At 49.7% G+C, this 22,091-nt stretch overlaps 2 protein-coding genes across 2 annotated transcripts; both read right to left on the bottom strand.

The window, feature by feature from the left end:
- Window positions 1-437: 437 nt before the first annotated feature.
- On the bottom strand, window positions 438-4,272 carry LOC132493422 (homeodomain-interacting protein kinase 1-like). Its single transcript, XM_060103939.1, has one exon. It carries the CDS (start codon window positions 4,270-4,272, stop codon window positions 646-648), a length of 3,627 nt encoding a protein of 1,208 aa, XP_059959922.1. The 3' UTR covers window positions 438-645.
- Window positions 4,273-18,075: 13,803 nt separating this feature from the next.
- LOC132493415 (homeodomain-interacting protein kinase 1-like) lies at window positions 18,076-21,701 on the bottom strand. The gene is made up of 2 exons (XM_060103929.1): window positions 19,990-21,701; window positions 18,076-19,887 (listed from the first exon to the last, which is right to left on the bottom strand). Exons 1-2 carry the CDS (start codon window positions 21,634-21,636, stop codon window positions 18,076-18,078), a joined length of 3,459 nt encoding a protein of 1,152 aa, XP_059959912.1. The 5' UTR covers window positions 21,637-21,701.
- Between the last annotated feature and the right edge of the window lie 390 nt (window positions 21,702-22,091).

Here is a 22,091-nt window from a genome sequence, read left to right as displayed (position 1 = left end):
AACCAGTTGTGCAAAAATAACAATTTCCCACTAAATATAACATGACATGAAAACAAATTTAAAACACTGTAAGCTTAAATGTCCCATTAGCAAGGGTAAAATTTTGAGGAGAAATGCGAGATAGTAAAATACAGACTTGTGCAAGCTGCTCTTAAGATAAGCAATTAAGTCTTGGTTTTTAAACAAGCAGAAAGTAATGATTTTTCTTTTCTTGTTACCAGATTTCAAGTTCTTCTATCAGCATTTTTCCTCTGACCAGCAATTACAATAAAATAACATTAAATAAAGAGGAACTTCACTTGTTTTTTAAAAGCATTTATAGAAATCAAGTCAGAGAGAGAAAATATTTTTCAAAGGTTAACTTCAGAATGATCTCTCTTCTGTGGTAACTGCAGACGATGCACATCTGAGCTCTTCCAAATACCAAAAATGCCGTCACAAAAATAAAGAATTAAAAAATAGGGCAGACTTTGGGAGACTACAACAATGCAGTCAACACTGAGACAGGTTCCCCAGAGAAAAGCCTTCTGCTTCAGTGTGCCCCTGCAGAGCAAGTTGCTGGCTAAGGAGTTTCAGGAGAGGGTGAGGGAGGAGCTCATCACAGCCCATTAAGAACTCTGACCCCTCCTCCCTCACACTCAGCAACTACAAGTAAGAATACTGGCTGATCTTGGTAGGGCTCAGTGGGTATCTAGTGTAAATGGTTGAGCCTCGGGAAGACCCAATGTAAGACTGGGTGGCAAATTGGTGTTGGTACTGAGCAGGGGCCACGCTGGCACAAGTGAGGAGACTGGGCCCAACACTGACAGGGACCTGGTGCACCAGAGTGCTAGGGTAGGTGGTATATGCTGCAGCATGCCTTGAAGAGCCCTGCGGGGAGAAGAGATGAGCAATGGAGCTGGTGGAGCCCAATGCAGCAGCAGAAGTGGGGGCAGCATACATATACAGGTGAGGCTGGCTTGGCAGGTGAGCAGGGGCTGGGGCCCGGTGTGGGTGCCCGATCAAATGTAGTGGGCTGCCATGCTGGAAGGCATAATGGGCTTGGGAGAGTGGGGTCACAAACGCCTGCTGCCTGCGGGGGGCAGGGTTGCTGCTTCTCTCCTGCGAGGTTGGAGCTGACAATGACTGCTGGTTCTGGCTAAGGTTGAGTGGCTGTGCTGCGCCGGTCCCCCCACGCTGAGCTCGATATCCTGTGGGGGTGATACAGCATCCAGATGACTGCCCGCTCACTGAAGCCACTGGCTTGGTCTTACTGCTCAGGAGACCTGAGGCCTGGGTTGCTACAGTGCAGTCACCAAGCTGAGTTTTCAGTGGAGGTACAATGATGGTGCGGGTGCCAGTGCCATCCCCCACGACTCTGCCGGGACCCTCCGGAAGGGGTCCACTATTGCCCCGGAGAGCACTCAGGGTATCAGTAGAATATGGGCTGCTCAAGGAAGAATCAGAGTCTGGAGAATCATTGACAGTGACATAACTGATGACATTAGACCTTGCCTTCAGGCCAGAGCTATTGGGCTTATATTTGTTGTCCTCTTCCTCATCAGTGTCACTGCGGATAGTGATGACACTCACACGAGGGCTGGGAGTATCTGGAATGATGATTGGCTGATGCTGATCTTGTACAGGGACTAGGGAATTATAAGAAGATGTGGTACGGAGGGGGCTGCTCCCAACCAGAGAATAGACTTGAGAAGGCAGAACATCCAGAGAGGACTTAGAAGACACTGGAGCAGACTGCTTATTCTTCTTTGAAGGGAGGAAACTGGATTCTTGTTGTCTGACAACATGGGCAACGCCAACATTAAGGGGCTGAGCAGTGGCCAACGTTACATGGTTAGTCAGCAAGGATGGCTGCTGCATAATAGTGCTGTACTGGTTGCCATCAGAGTGGGCATTCCTCCAGTCTGTGAGCTGCTGGCCACTGCCCATGGCCTCTGGAATCACTGCAGTGGGCCGGACTGAGTTGTGTAGAGCTACCCCAGGCAACTGTTGCCAACTTGAAGGCAGGAGAATTTGTTGGGTTCCTCCGGGCCAAGCCTGCAGTACAGCGGCAGTCTGTTCAACCAGCGCCGGCCGGCTTGCTGCGCAGCTCAGAGTAAAGGGCACCGCATACTGCGGTGTGATGGTGGCTACTTGAGGGTGGAGACTTGCTACCATTAGTGGTGTACAGCTTCCCTGTGGAAGAACTCCCGACTGTCTCTGTAGTGGCTGAGCAGCTGGTGCCTGGGGTACAATGGGCACAGCATTATCCATCCTCACAGGGAATCCAGAATGCTTTGTTGTTGCTTGTAGTCCAGTTTGAAAAGCAGGTGGACATACTATAAATGTTTGTTGGAATGGATCTGTCTGAGTGCAAATATGGGTGGTTCCAGGCTGCAAGCAAACACCCTGCTGGGCAACTCCAGGAACTGGTGCTGCAGATGATGGGTACAAAGCCGACTGGTACTTTAGCAGTGAGACATCTGAATTAGCCAGAGAAAGAGTAGCAGCTGCTGCAGTAGAACTGGAAGCTAGAACACTGGCCTGATTGTGCACGGTATTAAGTTGGTTGCTGAAGCTCATGGTTAGATTTGTGCTTGTATTTGGGGCAACATGCGTGGTGAAGGGACTCTTGATCTGACTCACTGTATCATACATGTGAACCCTCCGTTTGCAGATCTCCATGTTCTGAAAACAAGACTTAACATGATTGCTATGTGGAAAATCCAGAAGGTGAGTCATTGTCACAAACTGATGGTTAAGAGTTTTCAGAGGAGTAATTCTCTTATCCGCATCAATTGTTAGCAGTTTTTTTAACAGATCAATGTATTCTCTTCGATCCGCCTTCTCTGCCAACATATCTGTTCCCTCTAAGTCTGTGGACATGTTCACCTGAGCCATATCATCTAAACAATTAAAAATGTACTTTCGAGCTTCTTTTGATCTGATCCCAGTCTCCAATTCATGTTCTTCAGGTGTCTTAAGCCTCCACAGTGGGTACCCCAAAGTAGGATCTCTGTTGAAAAACCTGGTTGTTTTGGTTCCGGCACTGAGAAGATATTCAGCTGGCAGGCCTTGTGTTTGTGAAATGTAACGAATCTGATCATATTCTGAAGCACCAGGATAAAGAGGCCACCCCAGGAACAGCTCAGCTATCACACAGCCCAATGACCACATGTCAATAGCTTCACAAAATGGTAATCCAAGAATAATTTCAGGGGCTCTGTAGTAACGTGACTGTAAGTAGGCTGAGCACACAGCTTTGGAAACGTGACTAGCAGAACCAAAGTCAATGACCTTCACTCGGTAGGGTTGGCGCACTGGATCGACCAGCATTATGTTTTCAGGCTTAAGGTCAGTGTGAATTAGACCAAGGCTCTTGAGCTTCATCAGGGCTGTGGCCACCTGCTGCAAGATGGGTCTGATGTACTTGAGTGGCAGTGGGCTAAACTTGTTCTGCTTTAGAAAATCATATAAGTTCTGCTCCAGCATCTCAAACACAAGGCAGGTATGATTCTTATGCTGAAAGCACTCATAAGAGCGGACAAAATGATACTCATCGGCATTTTCACTGCTTAGGCGGGAAAGGATGCTCACTTCAATCTGTCCTTGCCTGGCATAGGAGGGGTGGTTCTTCAAGATTTTAATAGCCACAATTTCCTTGGTGCTCCGCTTCCAGCACTTAGCCACCTGTCCAAATGTTCCCCGGCCTAAGAACTCCAAGACTTCATAGCTGTTTGTCATAGAGCAAAGGATCTCATGCTGGACCAGCTGGTAATCCCCTTCTCCACTGGAACTGCTACTCTTCGTGGTCACGGTGGTGGTCGTGGCAGAAGCACCCACCGCAGTCCTGTTTTGCAGCACGAGAGGGGGATGTTCTTCTATGATTTGCACGCTACCGTTGCTGTCAAATTCCTCACTTTTTCTTTTCAATCCACATTTCTGATGTGGCTCAAGCAAAGAAACGTTGCTTCTGTGAGTCAGGGTCTGGCTGCTTTGGAAGGCTGATGTAGCAGCAGAGCTATCAGCAGCTGTGACAACAATATGCTCCACTACAAGAGCTGGGAGGAGGAGGCCCTGGTCGTAAGCAGGGATGTTGAAGTTTGCTACCTGGTGAGAAGAGCTGGTTTGCCCTTGTGTGGCTGGGAGGGTTTTGCTGTGGGTATAGTATTTGTCGTTGCTGCTCTGTCCAGAAACATCCCAACCAGAAGCCTCTATTTTCAGTTTCTTTGCACTGCAGAAGGCACTCGACGACACTGATGGGGGGGAAAACACCTCCAGCTGTGATGTCATACCGCCGGTGTGTCTGGTTCTCAGCCGCCAGCTGGGGCTGCAGTGAGAAGGCGGAGGAGGAGACGAGATCCGGGGCCCTGCCGCTGGGTCATCATATCCCCCGCGCGAGCCGGCCCGGGCCCCGGCCCCCGCCCACCGGAGCCTACCCGTGCCCGTCTCACGGGGGGAGCGCCCCCAGCCTCCCTCCAGCTCCGCTGCTCGGCCTCTCGCCGCCGCCGCCGCCTCAGCACCGCGCACTCCCGCCTCAGTCTCTCGCTGCCGTCCGGGGCCACCGCCGGGCCCCCTCTTGAAGCAATGTTTGAAGGAATTTCTTTTCAAAGGATCTGTGTAGGTGCTATCTAGGGTTTTGCGGGGTGGGAGGGCAGATGGGAACTGCCCAACTTCTGAGCCCACCTTTGTGAGTTCTGGGAGTGGCAGCCCTGCCTCCCATTGTGAGGTCAGCTGAGGTGCCCAAACCGAGCCCAGGCTCAGCCAATCAGATGCTTACTCCTGGGCTTGTGCATGAGACACACTGAGGCAGAGGCACTTTCCACTTCATCCTAGCAACGATGTCAAATCAACATGCCAGCAGCCACAGCCAGAGTCTAATGGTGGCAGCCGCGGCCATACACCCATCAGGGGTCCTGTTGCATGTCCTGAGTCCCACTCCTCCGGGCTCCCAAGCCTGGCTAGCCAGCCTTTCTGTCACTTCGCTAAGCCACCCAGTATCCAGTCCAGTTTTTTTTTTTTTTTTTTTTTTTGGCTAAAATTACCCAGAATTGGCTTCTGTCATTTTTAACAATGCATCCTGACCTTGATCAAATCTCAGAGCGAACTCTTGTCCCTGCAAAACTGATTTTCTTCATATTTTAAACAGTCCCGACGAAACAATATTTGGTTTAAAGTTTTATTATTTTCAACCTATCCTTTGATGCACTTTGCTTCACCTTACTAGATACACAGAAATAGTCCAGCGTGGAACTCATAAGGAAGTTCATTAAAAAATCATGGGATACATTAAGAAAACAAAACTAAACTAAAGGGAGCTGCTGCAGCGACCAGAGTCCTGGCTTTCAAGACTGGGGAGTCTCTAGCCCCGCTGATGAGCTCTGTGACCTGAGCAGTTGCTTACAATCTCCACGCTTTCCTTTGTGCTAGTCTGTAAAATGGTGTTTTAAATAGTGTGGGAGGGTTGGAAATAGAATAGGGACAACGCCTGGCACACACACACAACTGGCCGTCGATTGAGGGTCTGGACTGCCCCTGCGAACGGCAATATTCTCAACTCCACCGTGGCCGCCAGGCTCACCCTGACAGGCAGAACAGCTTCCAGAACACTGAAGGAGGAAACTCACAAATGAGTGAGAAAAGTAACTTCACACACATTGAATAAGAGGAAGTTGCTGATATTCAAGTCTTTTGAAAATGGCAATTTCATATGTCATATGGTTCAAGCAACCAAAGAACAGCAGCTGTTTGGGTCTCCAAGTGGGTCTCTGTTGGGGTGGGGGGAGGGGACGTTCAAGGACCTCAATCACACCTGCTTGTGTTAACAAAGATCTGCCGCCTCTCTCAGAAACCCGGGAAAACCTTCCTCCTGCCCGGGCAGGAGCAAGGTCAGCAGCCGCCGCGGGCTGCAGGCGCAACCTCTTGCTACGGAAAGCTGGTGGCGCCGCTTCCCCAGCCTTCCCCTCCAACCCACCGCCAGGCCGGGGCCGCTCCTGCCCTCGCTCCCTCCGCGCCAGGAACCTTTCCCCGGCTGCGGGACAAAGGATGGGCGGCAAGGCGGGCGCGGGAAACCAGGAGACTCGAGGAATCCGCCGTCGCCTGGGGGAGGGGGTTGCCGGAGTAACTTGGCTGCAGCGAGAGAGTCGGCGCCGGTTCCCCGCCGAGGCGCGGGTTGGCTTGGACTGGGGTCGCCGTCCTAAGCCGTGTGCCCCAGGGCCCCCTGATCGCATCCCCCGCCGCCCTCGGAGAGGGCTTTCGAGGAAACTGACCTCGGGCCCCCGACTCTCCCGCACCGCGAAGCTCCTCCTCTGTCCACGCTTCCCTTTGTTGTCCTGGCCGGCGCCTTACCCAGCGGGGTGCGCCTCCATCACCCCGTTCTCCATCAGGCAATCGCCAAAAGTCCCCGCGCTGTCCACCCAAAGCGGACCAGGGGGATGCATCAAGCCAGGGGTGCGTGCGCGCGCTCCCAGAGGGGCAAAGCGATAAGGCCTCCCGTGGCACCCCCCAGAGCCCCGCTCCTGTGATGGTCGATTGCACCGCGTACTTCTTTTGGCAAACCAGAGGAAGGTGACCCCTTTCCATACCCAGCTGGGGAGGGTCAGTGTCCCGCACCCCTCGTTCCACTCCCCAGGACTCCCTTCACCGCCCAACAGTTCCCAAGCCCCGGACCAACCTCGCCTCGTCCGCCGCCCTCTCAGAGAACGAGCCGGTAGCCTCGGGGTCTGGGTCCCACTCGCGCTCCCACCGCCTGCTCGCGCCCCGGAACCTGGCCACATCCGCCAGCTCCCCTCCAGTGGGCGGAAAGAAGACCCACCACGCAGCCCGCAAAGTTTGCGTGCGTCTGCGCCCTGCCCGGAACTCTCGCAGGGTCCACCTCGCCAGCCCCGCGGCTCCTCTGGTTCCCCCGACGCTCCCGGGCTCGCACCACCTGCCGCGGCCCGGGGAGAGCGTGCCGAGGGTTGGGAGGAGAAGGGAGCAGAGCAAGCCCCTCCATTCCCCATTCTCCGCCCCCAGCTTTCTGGAAAGGGGGTGCACTCAGCCCCCGGCTCGGGGCCGCAGACCCCTTCCTACCTCCGGCGTGAGGACGCGGCTACTCACCGTGCGCCCGGCCCAGCTCCCGGTTAGCCCTCGCCGCCGCTGCCGCCCCCCTCTTTCCTCCCAGCCCTGCTCGGCCGGCCCCCGCTCATGAATGATTTATGAGTCGGCTTCGGGGACCACCGGGATGGCTTCCGGAGAGGCCGCCCCGCAGCCCCGCTGCCCCGCTGCCCCGCGCGCCGGCCAGACCCCGGGACGGAGCGGGTCCGGAAAGGTGCCTGCCTTGGAGGCGCGCCGGCGAGGCCCAGGGTGCCCTTGGGGACCTGTTGCGGCCTCCCCAGCTCCCGGGCGGGACTTGCGGATGAGGCTGCCGCAATGCACTGCTTCCTGAAATGTACTCACCCGCGGCGGGAGAGCTGAGCGCGCAGCCAGGTGGCGGGTGGGGACTGGCTCGGTACTTTAGAGGTAGCTAATCCTGGAGTTGGGCCCGCGCGCTCCCGGTTGGACCAGCTAAGCAGCTTCGCCACGATACCCCGGGGCACCCACTGGGACCCAGCTGCATCCATTTCCTGGGGCTAGAGCCCCGCTCAACGGAGCACGTCCCTCCCACAGGACCCAGGCCTCCTTGAGGCAGGCTGAGCGGCCTACTTGGAACGCCCCTCCTCTTCTAAAAACTTCGCATCTCTCTGGTTCCACCTCAGACCTGCCTTGGTTGACTCCCTCTGCCGCTTTAGACGCTTCTAATGCCAGTTTCCAAGACTTAAAAAAAAAAAAAAAATTACTCAAATAAAACAAAACCCCAATTATTTGGTTCGTTAGCGTGTACCAATCGTAATGCTAGTGGCTGGAGCTATAAAACCGGCAAAAAGCAGCCCTTGCTCCCATGTCCGAACACCAGGCATCCACTATAGCTCCAAGCACACGGAGCTTTCATTACTCCTTTCATATCGGTCTCTTGGCTGTGCGTTGCCTGCCATCCCCTCAAGCTGAGGGGTGGGGACCTTCTGCCACAAGCAACCACTCCCTTTTCTAACTGTGCTCACCTCACTCCTCACTCACTACTTCCTATCTTGAGTGGACAGTACTCTCTGGTAGGAAAAATAAGACTAATGGAAGAAAAGCACCTTCCGGAAGTTAGCACACAGTAGGTGTTTAATGTTTGTGATATGGATGGATTGATGGATGCATGGAAGGATGGACAGACTGACAATTGAACGATGGGCAGGAAGGTTAACTCAACAGCTCTTTCACTTACCCCAGAATCTAGCATAAAACAGGTGCTCGAAAGGGCATTATTTTTGTTCGATTTAAATTTAAACTGATCTTGAATGTGCATACTTCCTGGATAAATGCTAGTTCAGGAAACTTCTGAAAACTGCACTATAGGCATGCAAAGTTAGATGGTGCCCTGAGACATCTAATCAGGCCTGCTGTTTCTTCGTCTGAAAGTGGTCAGGGCCTCTGCTTGAACACCTCCAGAGGCCCCAGCACTTCTGCTCAAGGGCAGCCCTCTCTGGGTGGGGCCCAGAGGTGAGTTCTTCCCTCCTGAGGGCAGCCAGCTCTGCCCTGCCTCAAATTTTGGCCCTGTCCCTTTTCACCACTGTGACTTTGGCTGCTTAATCTCACTGAGCCTGTTTCCTTGTCTGCCAAGTAAAAATAATTATGCCTCAGGAAGCTCATTTTTACTCCTAATAATAATGATGATGATGGGGCTTCCCTGGTGGCGCAGTGGTTGAGAGTCCGCCTGCCGATGCAGGGGACACGGGTTCGTGCCCCGGTCCGGGAAGATCCCACATGCCGCCGAGCGGCAGGGCCCCGTGACCCATGGCCGCTGAGCCTGTGCTCCGCAACGGAAGAGCCCATAACAGTGAGAGGCCCGCGTACCGCAAAAAAAAAAAAAAAAAACGAAAGAAAGAAAAAATAGAAAATGTAAGAAGAACAACGACATGAAAAAGAACAGTCCAGGATCCTTTGGAAGGCAACAAAGCAGAACCATAAAACTGGGCAAGCACAGCCTGGAAAAGCTGAGTGAAGTTAGAGGAGTCTAGAGATTCACGAGGACAAAAAGCAGAAGGAAACATTCGCATGCACGTCTTTCTTCAAAACATTTCAGAAGCCATTTAATGCTGTCTGAAGGTGCAAAAATGCATAAACCCAAAAAGAGGATTTTAGAGGTACCTAAGTTGTAGTGGTAGAGGGGTAAGGGGTGCGAGGGGGTAAGAAAAGTAAAATTAAGGGAAATTCCCCTTAAATCTCAGGGAAAATCTCCTGGTAAGGAGACCTAGAGATGCAAGGGATACTAATGAACATCTTAAGAGTACACTGAAATCAAATTTAAATCAGTAAAATGATTGAAGCAGGGTAATAGGTATCAGGGGTTCTATTTTGTGCTGGTTTGAAATTTTCCATTATAAGAAGGTAAAAAAGAAAAGAACGTCAGTGGCTGGAATACTGGAAGATGGGAGGTGCAGTGGGCCTGCAGTGAGGGTGTGATGGCTGCGGGGTTGGGGGCCAGGGCTGAGTTGAGTGTGGGGTGGAAGACCAGAGTTAGCAAACCAGGGGCGAACTCTGCCCCCTGTCTCCTCTTGGCTACTTTTCTCACATTGGTTCTTAAGGAAGGAAAATGTCAAACACCTCAAAAGTTCAATAGATAAGGGCCAGCAGTGGGGGTAAAGTTACTCTCTCTTGTTGATGGGCCAGACAGGAACACAGATTCTGGAACAGACCAACCTGGGTTTGAATCTGACTCTGGCACACCTAACTCTATGGGTCACCTTGGACATGTTACCCAACTCTCATGCGCCTCAGTTTCCTCACCTGTAAAATGGAATTAACCCTGGTAGTACTGCTGGGTTTTGAGAGCATGAAGGAGGTAAGGCATGTATGGCACCTGCACATCAGAAGGTTCCAGTAAGTGCTTGCTCTGTCCTCCTTACCACACCAGCCCTGACTGTATTTAGGGCAGGACAATGGTCCTTCTTTAGACTCCAGCCTTGCCTCTCCAACCAGCAGGTCTGGGGCTGGCTGGCTGAACTGGATAAAGTGATATCAGAAAGACAGTGGAGCCACAGGTTAGAGAATGGCTCTGACACACCCAGTCTCCACCCCCCACTTCAAGAAGGCAGCTCTTTGGTACAACTGTGCTGGATGGTACACGAGGACCACATCATCGCCACAGCTTGTTGCCTCCACGGGAAAACCATCTGAATGTGTCCTACTGGCCTTCACAGGCACCGAGAAAACAGAACACGTGTCTGAAAGGGAGACCAACTTACTATTTTTCCTTTGGTCATTCTCAAAACTACTGGTTTGTTCCTTCTCTAGAGTTTTCCATCTTAACTCATGGCTCTAAGCAGTCTCCCAAGAGAGAAATTCAACCTTGCCTGTATTAAGTGTTGGTCATTTGTTGAGCTGTCCAACATGCAGCCCTTTTCCAGCTGGGACAAGCTCCCCTTTGTGGTGAGTGGTAGTGGGTTACAGTCCAGCATCTTCCACCACAAATGCCAGGGGGTTATCCTCCCATTCACCTGTCATGCACCCAAGGCATGGCCTTACCCAGGTCCGACCAGCTGGCCACTCCTGCCCGTGACTTTGACTCTGGAGTGTGTGCCGCAGCAAAGACCGTGATGCCAGTTGCCAGAAACCGTGTCCTAACCAGGCTGTGTCCACTGCCTTTGCATCTGATTCTGTTCTCCAGCCTCCTGACAAGACCAGGAGCCATCCAACACCCTTCCGGTATGCTCCTTTCCTAAGCTTAGCCAGAGTTGCTTTCTGCCGATGCCTGAGCAATCAATGCACCACCTTTGGGACTTCCCTGGAGGCGCAGTGGTTAAGAATCCGCCTGCCAATGCAGGGGACACAGGTTTGATCCCTGGTCCGGGAAGATCCCACATGCCGTGGAGCAACTAAGCCCGTGTGCCACACAACTGCTGAAGCCCGCGCGCCTACAGCCCGTGCTCCACAACAAGAGAAGCCACCGCAATGAGAAACCCACGCATTGCAACAAAGAGTGGCCCCCACTCGCCACAACTAGAGAAAGCCCGCCTGCAGCAACCAAGACCCAACGCAGCCAAAAATAAAAATTAATTAATTAATTAAAAATATATACCACCTTCACCCTCCTCCCTCACCTTCACTTCACTTTCTAATCCATGGTCTCCTCTCCAGTCTCTTGGTGGCAGGGCTAATCAGCCTCTCAGCAGGTACTGCTGGGAGTCGCCTTCCTGAGCAAATTACTTGGGGACGGGACTTAGGAAGATGAGTGACAGGAGTTGGGCATGGGCCGGATGGGATCCTGTCTTTATTTAGCATTTTGAGATTTGTTCATCATGGAGTTTGGGGCATCAATGTGGATTTTTTTTAATTGCATTAAAATATCATGTATCTTTACATGCCATCTGCAGCAACATGGGTGAACCTAGGGATTATCATACTAAGTGAAGTAAGTCAGACAGAGAAACACAAATATCATGTGCTATCACTTATATGTGGAATCTAAAAAAAACATGACACAAATGAACTTATTTACAAAACAGAAATAGACCCACAGACATAGAAAACAAACATGGTTACCTAAGGGGAAAGGGGAGGGGAGGGATAAATTACGAGGATGCGATTAACAGATGCACACTACTATGCATAAAACAGATAACCAACAAGGACCTACTGTATAGCACAGGGAATTATACTCAATATTTTGTAATAACCTATAAGGGAAAAGAATATATATATGTATAACTGAATCACTGTGATGTACACCTGAAACCAACAGGACATTGTAAATCAACTATACTTTAATTTTTAAAAAAAGTCACATGCCAAGGGGAAAAAACCCCACAAAAAAACATGATTGTCTCATAGTGTCCTTTATGTTGCAAAGTACCTCATGAGCACTTTGAGGCTATTACGAAACCTAGCAACTGGGTGAAAGAATATGAATAATGGGATGGTGAAAGAAAGCCAACACACCAAGACATCACCTGCTAAGTTCAGTACTATATTCTCTAAGCAACCCGACAATTTTTTCTGAAAGGGGTAGTGCTTGTCTGTTTCTGGGAATTTCTCCCTTGATGAAGGTCAAGGGACAAGCAAGGCTAACACCCTCAGATTACATTAGGATTTAAATTCTAGACTAATCATGATGTTGGAGGTGAAAACCCTAGAATGCATTGGAAGCAGGATGTCTTTTAACCTGATCATATGAGTGAAGACCTTTAAAGGTACTGTTTTCCCTTGTGAGACAAGTGTGAGGAAGCCTTCATATGAAATCTAGAGGGAGAAAAATAAAACGACATACGGAAAGAGATTACAGGATTAATTACATGATCTGCCTTAGAATGACACAGGAGACTTCACAATCTTTTTAAAGAAGTCACTGTAAATTTGTATCAAACAACTGAATTCTATGCTTTTTACATAAAAAAAACAAAGAAGCCAAGACTAAAAACACTAGTAGGTGTTTATTTATTCAATTATATTTACATCAAGTCCAAAAGGAAACAAAAAGATATTTATTGAGAATAGTGAATTTGTATTCAACATGAATAAATACACTCAGTTTGCTTTCTACTTCTGTCCTTTGGATTTCCAAATTTAGTCTTTTTTTTTTTGGCGGTACGCGGGCCTCTCGCTGTTGTGGCCTCTCCCGTTACGGAGCACAGGCTCCGGAGGCGCAGGCTCAGCGGCCATGGCTCACAGGCCTAACCACTCCACGGCATGTGGGATCTTCTCGGACCGGGGCACGAACCCGTGTCCCCTGCATCAGCAGGCGGACTCTCAACCACTGTGCCACCAGGGAAGCCCCAAATTTAGTCTTTTAAGCAGCGACATAAACAGGAAGCAGTACTTGCTCAGGACTCTCTTCTGTGACAGTAGGGTGATTTACTTCACTGGATCGAAATTTAAACTAACAAAAAATTGAAAACTACACTTCAGACTCTTTCAATTGCTTAATCTGAGACAAATAAATGTAAAAAAATTCTATGTAAATATATATTAAGAAAATCTGTAAACTGCCCATAATATAAACAGGTGCTGAAGTTCACTAAATACATTTTCTCTCTCTGTGTCTCTCTGTCTCTGTCTCTGTCTCTGTCTCTCTCTCTCTCTCTCTCTCTCTCACACACACACACACACACGCACAAACAAATAATCTGCTTATAAACAATGGCTAGCCAGCTAAGGAAGATGATAAAGATTACTACAAATTTTATAATATTTAGTAGTCAATGATAATATTCAAATCTTTGTAGTTTAAAGAACAAGCTTAAGCTAGATCTAACATTACATCAATAAAAATTTAGACTGTCAAGCCCTAAGAGCAGACAATTCCCACAGACCATTTGAATTTTCATAATCCCACTCCGGAAAACACATACCCCGAAGACTTCCGAGTACAGATGAGCCACGGTGGTAAGGCCAGATAGTATGCACACGAAACAACAGCACGATGCCATGAAAGTTCCCTCCTGGCTTCACACTCAAACTCTTAGACCTGAAGCAAACAAGCTACCCAGGTAACAGGTATGGTCTGCCCTGGCCTTGCCCTAAGCAGTGTCGAAACTGCATTCTGAGGTGGGTGGAGGAGAGTTAAATTGGTAACTTTAAATGGCCATGAGAGGTCATTATTAACTTCTCGTTTGATGACAGAGAAGTTGCATTTTTACCCTAACTTTTACCTTTGGTATGAACTTGAGAATGATTCAATACTCTAACCAAAAAACAAGACAAAACAAAACAAAAAAGGAGGGGAAGAAAGATAAAGAATTGGAAAAACAACATGGCAACACAGTTTGATTTCATTTTCTTATCATCACATTCCTGACAACCTATTGAACTTATTTTTCTTAACTTCTGGCTAAATACTTTCTGTTTCTGTGCAATTCAATCACTTTGACTCTCATACTTTAATATATGGAATATATTCTGCACTGATCGTGTTGTCATTAACAAACAATATTGTGTGTGGGCCCGTGAGTATGTTTGGAGACATACTGCATCTTGTCCCGCCATTGGCACTTACCCTCAGGGAAAGCATTCGGCTGCACCATGTGGAGAAAGATGTGCACAATTTGAAAGAAGATGCCAGTGGGTCCAGCTTCATAAGAATCTTTGGTCTCATAGTTCGTTGGAGGAAATTCAAATTCCAAACCATCAGGAATGTATGTGGATGATGGCGGTGGCCCCTCTGACATGGTGTCCCCATAAAGCCCCAGCAGCAGCAGGACGCCAAGGAGAAGGGCCATAGCTAGCAAGATGCCCCAAACATGAGGTGGAACTGGGGGCCTCCCTCTTCAGAGGTTCTGGAAGCCTTGGGGAAGAGAGGAGTGTGTTTCTGTGCAGAAGAGGCGTGGCGAGGACTGAGTCTGCGGAATCCTTGGTTTTCTGGCTGGGTTGACATGCGGTGAAGGGTGGCAGAGAACCTTCTCGGCTTGTGGGGGGGACGGTCAGTCGATCAAAGCACCATCCCTGGCAGGGAGAGAAGGGGCGGGGCCACTAATGCCTGCAGCCTGCCTGCACTGGCAGCTCCCCTGGAGGAGAGGCTGCAAGGCTTTAGTGCAAGCCCTCAGCCTAATCCGCTGCGGAGGAAGCAAACACAGAGCCTGCTTCAGAGCACAGGGGCAGGAAAGCTGGAAGCTTCCATGCTAGGGGCCAGACCCAGAAATACCAGCTAGGGTAAGGAGTGTGTGGTCTTGGAAACTGATATTCATTAAGCACTTACCACATTCCAGACATGATCTACATGCTTTACAGGTAGGACCTTGGTTAAGGCATTATCCCATTTTACAGAAGAGGAAACTGACTCAGAATTTCAGCAACTTGCCCGAGGCCATGGTTGATTCATGGTGGGGTAGAATTCAAACCCAGTAGTTTGCTTTCAAAGCCCAAGTTTGGACTCTCCCAACTCCAAGACACTCTCCCTACAGAGCCCTCCCTCTCAGAGAAGCAGAGGCTCCCAGCAATAGAGGAGATGCTTATTTTTCCTCCAGTTTTGGGTTTTTCTCCCCATCTCTGGAGATATGTCTTACTCCACCTTTTATTTTATTAATGTGCTCACTGATCTCATTTCATCCCATCTTCACTCACCCCCAGCCCAAACTAGACAAGCATGGCCTCAAGGGCAGGGAACAAACTCTTTAAGGCCCGGTGACACTGGTTTCTGTCTAACACGCTCATCAGGTAGCCCCGATGGAAATCCCTGTCCCAAGTCACCCCCTGGATGACTCGGGGTCCAGGCGAGGAGAGGCAGAGCAGAGGGAGACTCCCGCCCTCCCCCGGGGAAAGCGAGAAAGATCAGGAACCTAAAATCGGCTACCAGCCCAGTGTCTAGTGAGGGCAGCGTGGACCTGTCCTCCTCGAGTTTCTCTCCCCAGAACTGAACACAAGGCAGGCATACAGTTGGCTACCAGTAAGAGCTGCTGAATATAAAACCAAATAAGCCAAAACAGCTGCTTTGCTTGTACCACTGCAACAGGCTAGATGAATCAAAAACAACTGGGAGGGCTTCCCTGGTGGCCCAGTCCTGCCGATGCGGGGGACATGGGTTCGTGCCCCGGTCTGGGAGGATCCCTCATGCCGCGGAGCGGCTGGGCCCGTGAGCCATGGCCGCTGGGCCTGTGCGTCCGGAGCCTGTGCTCCACAGCGGGAGAGGCCACAACAGTGAGAGGCCCGTGTACAGCAAAAACAAAACAAAACAAAAAAAAGTCAAGGCAAAAAGGAAGAGGTTTTCATCTCAGTTTGAACCGTTGTTCCGAAAAAGAAGGTCTGGGTACTTCCCTGGGAACGCACACTAGGTAGCGAGAGCCACTGAGAGCAGCTCAGGAAACTGCCAGCAGAAAACCCAAGACGGCTCCCGACCCAACAGCCGCATCAGCGTAAAACGGAGTCTGTGTTTAAAATGAAATTATAGGACCTCGTTTCTGGAGATGGGGCCCATTAATCTGCATTTTTAACATGCTCCCCTGGTGACAGATTCTTAGACAACTAAGGTTCGAGAGCCAGCGCTCTTCCTGAGTTCCCTCCTGGCTAATCCATGCCAATTTCCAAAGACACCTCCATCTTCCCAAACACAATGGCAGAACAACAGACGTGAGGCAAAAGCACCCCAAACGCCCTTCTTGTATCACATTGAACTGATCTAGCCCAACAGCTTGGTGGAGTCCCTGACTTCCTCATCTTCTCCGTACCCTTGGAGTCTGGCGCACAGCAGGCCCTCAATAAGGATGGCTGACATCAAATTGTGGCAGGTAGAGAGAAGACTGACACAAAATGGTCATGTTGACCTATTTCAGAAGTGGTCAAGCACCTCTTTATGAGCAGTCTACAGCCCACGGGAGGGAGGTGTTGGATTGCTTGTAGCTGTCTCCTCCAACACAGGAAGCAGACTCTCTCCTCACTGGATTCATCCATGGTGAAACAACTGGTCTACCACTCTGGGGGGCCATACTTTCAGCTGCAATCCTCAACTTAGCAGGCTTTGGAAATCGCTCCCTTGGGGCCTCTCCCCTCAAACAGGCACTAGACTAATCACTAAGGTAGATTCACCATTTTCTGGTTTATGGCATGAAGATTCCTGGATTCCATCCAAATACACTGAGTTCGAACTGGGAAAGGGACCCAAGAACACGAATTTTAAGCAAATACCTCACAGGACTCTGAGCCTGGGGTCCAGAGATCGGCATTTCCATGAACACTGGTTTAAAAGCAAATACGATGACCATCCAGCTTCATTTCTTCTCTACTTTCTCTTTTTGATGGAATTTTTTTTAATTGCAATTCCTACATGCACTTATTATATAAGTCTTAATAAGAGAGCATTCAATTTGCTGCTGGCATACAAAGAAAGCTACTTTAAAGCATAAATGCTATTCACAACGTTTCTTATCTGGTTTCAGATCCTTTAGCTTTAGCTTTCTCCCCAAATAAATCACATAGAATGAAGGGAGAGCTGAGGCAAAGAGAGAAAGAGGTGTATTATTGAAAATTCATACTAATATTCAGGCAAAGCTCATCAATGCCAACAACCTTTAGGCAAAGCTCATCAATGCCAGTATCGCATAATACAAAGAGACTTGGCATATAATAAAACAACGACCACCATACAATAATAACCACCTTAATGGCTTTTCCAATAATAAAATTTAAGCTAAATCAGAGAGAAGGACTTTTTAAAAATAATTTAAAAAGAATGCACAGGGCTTCATTTAGAAAGAATACCTGGTGCTTTCACGGTAGGTGTGGATTCTCTCACACTAAGTTACCAGCAAATGGTGAGCTGCCTTTTTAACACTACTTTAATAATAAACACAGGAGCAACTGAGAGAATCCCAACAGTAACAGAGAATAGTATGTAACCAGTTTTGCAAAAATAACAATTTCCCACTAAATATAACATGACATGAAAACAAATGTAAAACACTGTAAGCTTAAATGTCCCCTTAGCAAGGGTAAAATTTTGAGGAGAAATGCGAGATAGTAAAATACAGACTTGTGCAAGCTGCTCTTAAGATAAGCAATTAAGTCTTGGTTTTTAAACAAGCAGAAAGTAATGATTTTTCTTTTCTTGTTACCAGATTTCAAGTTCTTCTATCAGCATTTTTCCTCTGACCAGCAATTACAATAAAATAAAGTTAAATAAAGAGGAACTTCACTTGTTTTTTAAAAGCATTTATAGAAATCAAGTCAGAAAGAGAAAATATTTTTCAAAGGTTAACTTCAGAATGATCTCTCTTCCTTAGTAACTGCAGACGATGGGCATCTGAGCTCTTCCAAATACCAAAAATGCCGTCACAAAAATAAAGAATTAAAAAATAGGGCAGACTTTGGGAGACTACAACAATGCAGTCAACACTGAGACAGGTTCCCCAGAGAAAAGCCTTCTGCTTCAGTGTGCCCCTGCAGAGCAAGTTGCTGGCTAAGGAGTTTCAGGAGAGGGTGAGGGAGGAGCTCATCACAGCCCATTAAGAACTCTGACCCCTCCTCCCTCACACTCAGCAACTACAAGATAGAATACTGGCTGGTCTTCGTAGGGCTCACTGGGTATCCAGTGCAAATGGTTGAGCCTCAGGAAGACCCAATGTAAGACTGGGTGGCAAATTGGTGTTGGTACTGAGCAGGGGCCACGCTGGCACAAGTGAGGAGACTGGGCCCAACACTGACAGGGACCTGGTGCACCAGAGTGCTAGGGTGGGTGGTATATGCTGCAGCATGCCTTGAGGAGCCTTGCGGGGAGAAGAGATGAGCAATGGAGCTGGTGGAGCCCAATGCAGCAGCAGAAGTGGGGGCAGCATACGTATACAGGTGAGGCTGGCTTGGCAGGTGAGCAGGGGCTGGGGCCAGGTGTGGGTGCCCGGTCGAATGTAGTGGACTGCCATGCTGGAAGGCGTAATGGGCTTGGGAGAGTGGGGTCACAAACGCCTGCTGCCTGCGGGGGGCAGGGTTGCTGCTTCTCTCCTGCGAGCTTGGAGCTGACGATGACTGCTGGTTCTGGCTAAGGTTGAGTGGCTGTGCTGCGCCGGTCCCCCCACGCTGAGCTCGATATCCTGTGGGGGTGATACAGCATCCAGATGACTGCCCACTCACTGAAGCCACTGGCTTGGTCTTACTGCTCAGGAGACCTGAGGCCTGGGTTGCTACAGTGCAGTCACCAAGCTGAGTTTTCAGTGGAGGTACAATGATGGTGCGGGTGCCAGTGCCATCCCCCACGACTCTGCCGGGACCCTCCGGAAGGGGTCCACTATTGCCCCGGAGAGCACTCAGGGTATCAATGGAACATGGGCTGCTCAAGGAAGAATCAGAGTCTGGAGAATCATTGACAGTGACATAACTGATGACATTAGACCTTGCCTTCAGGCCAGAGCTATTGGGCTTATATTTGTTGTCCTCTTCCTCATCAGTGTCACTGCGGATAGTGATGACACTCACACGAGGGCTGGGAGTATCTGGAATGATGATTGGCTGATGCTGATCTTGTACAGGGACTAGGGAATTATAAGAAGATGTGGTACGGAGGGGGCTACTCCCAACCAGAGAATAGACTTGAGAAGGCAGAACATCCAGAGAGGACTTAGAAGAGACTGGAGCAGACTGCTTATTCTTCTTTGAAGGGAGGAAACTGGATTCTTGTTGTCTGACAACATGGGCAACGCCAACATTAAGGGGCTGAGCAGTGGCCAATGTCACATGGTTAGTCAGCAAGGATGGCTGCTGCATAATAGTGCTGTACTGGTTGCCATCAGAGTGGGCATTCCTCCAGTCTGTGAGCTGCTGGCCACTGCCCATGGCCTCTGGAATCACTGCAGTGGGCCGGACTGAGTTGTGTAGAGCTACCCCAGGCAACTGTTGCCAACTTGAAGGCAGGAGAATTTGTTGGGTTCCTCCGGGCCAAGCCTGCAGTACAGCGGCAGTCTGTTCAACCAGCGCCGGCCGGCTTGCTGCGCAGCTCAGAGTAAAGGGCACCGCATACTGCGGTGTGATGGTGGCTACTTGAGGGTGGAGACTTGCTACCATTAGTGGTGTACAGCTTCCCTGTGGAAGAACTCCCGACTGTCTCTGTAGTGGCTGAGCAGCTGGTGCCTGGGGTACAATGGGCACAGCATTATCCATCCTCACAGGGAATCCAGAATGCTTTGTTGTTGCTTGTAGTCCAGTTTGAAAAGCAGGTGGACATACTATAAATGTTTGTTGGAATGGATCTGTCTGAGTGCAAATATGGGTGGTTCCAGGCTGCAAGCAAACACCCTGCTGGGCAACTCCAGGAACTGGTGCTGCAGATGATGGGTACAAAGCCGACTGGTACTTTAGCAGTGAGACATCTGAATTAGCCAGAGAAAGAGTAGCAGCTGCTGCAGTAGAACTGGAAGCTAGAACACTGGCCTGATTGTGCACGGTATTAAGTTGGTTGCTGAAGCTCATGGTTAGATTTGTGCTTGTATTTGGGGCAACGTGCGTGGTGAAGGGACTCTTGATCTGACTCACTGTATCATACATGTGAACCCTCCGTTTGCAGATCTCCATGTTCTGAAAACAAGACTTAACATGATTGCTATGTGGAAAATCCAGAAGGTGAGTCATTGTCACAAACTGATGGTTAAGAGTTTTCAGAGGAGTAATTCTCTTATCCGCATCAATTGTTAGCAGTTTTTTTAACAGATCAATGTATTCTCTTCGATCCGCCTTCTCTGCCAACATATCTGTTCCCTCTAAGTCTGTGGACATGTTCACCTGAGCCATATCATCTAAACAATTAAAAATGTACTTTCGAGCTTCTTTTGATCTGATCCCAGTCTCCAATTCATGTTCTTCAGGTGTCTTAAGCCTCCACAGTGGGTACCCCAAAGTAGGATCTCTGTTGAAAAACCTGGTTATTTTGGTTCCGGCACTGAGAAGATATTCAGCTGGCAGGCCTTGTGTTCGTGAAATGTAACGAATCTGATCATATTCTGAAGCACCAGGATAAAGAGGCCACCCCAGGAACAGCTCAGCTATCACACAGCCCAATGACCACATGTCAATAGCTTCACAAAATGGTAATCCAAGAATAATTTCAGGGGCTCTGTAGTAACGTGACTGTAAGTAGGCTGAGCACACAGCTTTGGAAACGTGACTAGCAGAACCAAAGTCAATGACCTTCACTCGGTAGGGTTGGCGCACTGGATCGACCAGCATTATGTTTTCAGGCTTAAGGTCAGTGTGAATTAGACCAAGGCTCTTGAGCTTCATCAGGGCTGTGGCCACCTGCTGCAAGATGGGTCTGATGTACTTGAGTGGCAGTGGGCTAAACTTGTTCTGCTTTAGAAAATCATATAAGTTCTGCTCCAGCATCTCGAACACAAGGCAGGTATGATTCTTATGCTGAAAGCACTCATAAGAGCGGACAAAATGATACTCATCGGCATTTTCACTGCTTAGGCGGGAAAGGATGCTCACTTCAATCTGTCCTTGCCTGGCATAGGAGGGGTGGTTCTTCAAGATTTTAATAGCCACAATTTCCTTGGTGCTCCGCTTCCAGCACTTAGCCACCTGTCCAAATGTTCCCCGGCCTAAGAACTCCAAGACTTCATAGCTGTTTGTCATAGAGCAAAGGATCTCATGCTGGACCAGCTGGTAATCCCCTTCTCCACTGGAACTGCTACTCTTCGTGGTCACGGTGGTGGTCGTGGCAGAAGCACCCACCGCAGTCCTGTTTTGCAGCACGAGAGGGGGATGTTCTTCTATGATTTGCACGCTACCGTTGCTGTCAAATTCCTCACTTTTTCTTTTCAATCCACATTTCTGATGTGGCTCAAGCAAAGAAACGTTGCTTCTGTGAGTCAGGGTCTGGCTGCTTTGGAAGGCTGATGTAGCAGCAGAGCTATCAGCAGCTGTGACAACAATATGCTCCACTACAAGAGCTGGGAGGAGGAGGCCCTGGTCGTAAGCAGGGATGTTGAAGTTTGCTACCTGGTGAGAAGAGCTGGTTTGCCCTTGTGTGGCTGGGAGGGTTTTGCTGTGGGTATAGTATTTGTCGTTGCTGCTCTGTCCAGAAACATCCCAACCAGAAGCCTCTATTTTCAGTTTCTTTGCACTGCAGAAGGCACTCGACGACACTGATGGGGGGGAAAACACCTCCAGCTGTGATGCCATACCGCCGGTGTGTCTGGTTCTCAGCCGCCAGCTGGGGCTGCAGTGAGAAGGCGGAGGAGGAGACGAGATCCGGGGCCCTGCCGCTGGGTCATCATATCCCCCGCGCGAGCCGGCCCGGGCCCCGGCCCCCGCCCACCGGAGCCTACCCGTGCCCGTCTCACGGGGGGAGCGCCCCCAGCCTCCCTCCAGCTCCGCTGCTCAGTCTCTCGCTGCCGTCCGGGGCCACCGCTGGGCCCCCTCTTGAAGCAATGTTTGAAGGAATTTCTTTTCAAAGGATCTGTGTAGGTGCTATCTAGGGTTTTGCGGGGTGGGAGGGCAGATGGGAACTGCCCAACTTCTGAGCCCACCTTTGTGAGTTCTGGGAGTGGCAGCCCTGCCTCCCATTGTGAGGTCAGCTGAGGTGCCCAAACCGAGCCCAGGCTCAGCCAATCAGATGCTTACTCCTGGGCTTGTGC

This window comes from Mesoplodon densirostris, chromosome 1, assembly GCF_025265405.1.
Source record: "Mesoplodon densirostris isolate mMesDen1 chromosome 1, mMesDen1 primary haplotype, whole genome shotgun sequence".
Classification (NCBI taxonomy): domain Eukaryota; kingdom Metazoa; phylum Chordata; class Mammalia; order Artiodactyla; family Ziphiidae; genus Mesoplodon; species Mesoplodon densirostris.
The sequence above is the reverse complement of the archived record's forward strand: the minus strand, read 5'-3'. Positions and strand labels throughout refer to the sequence as shown.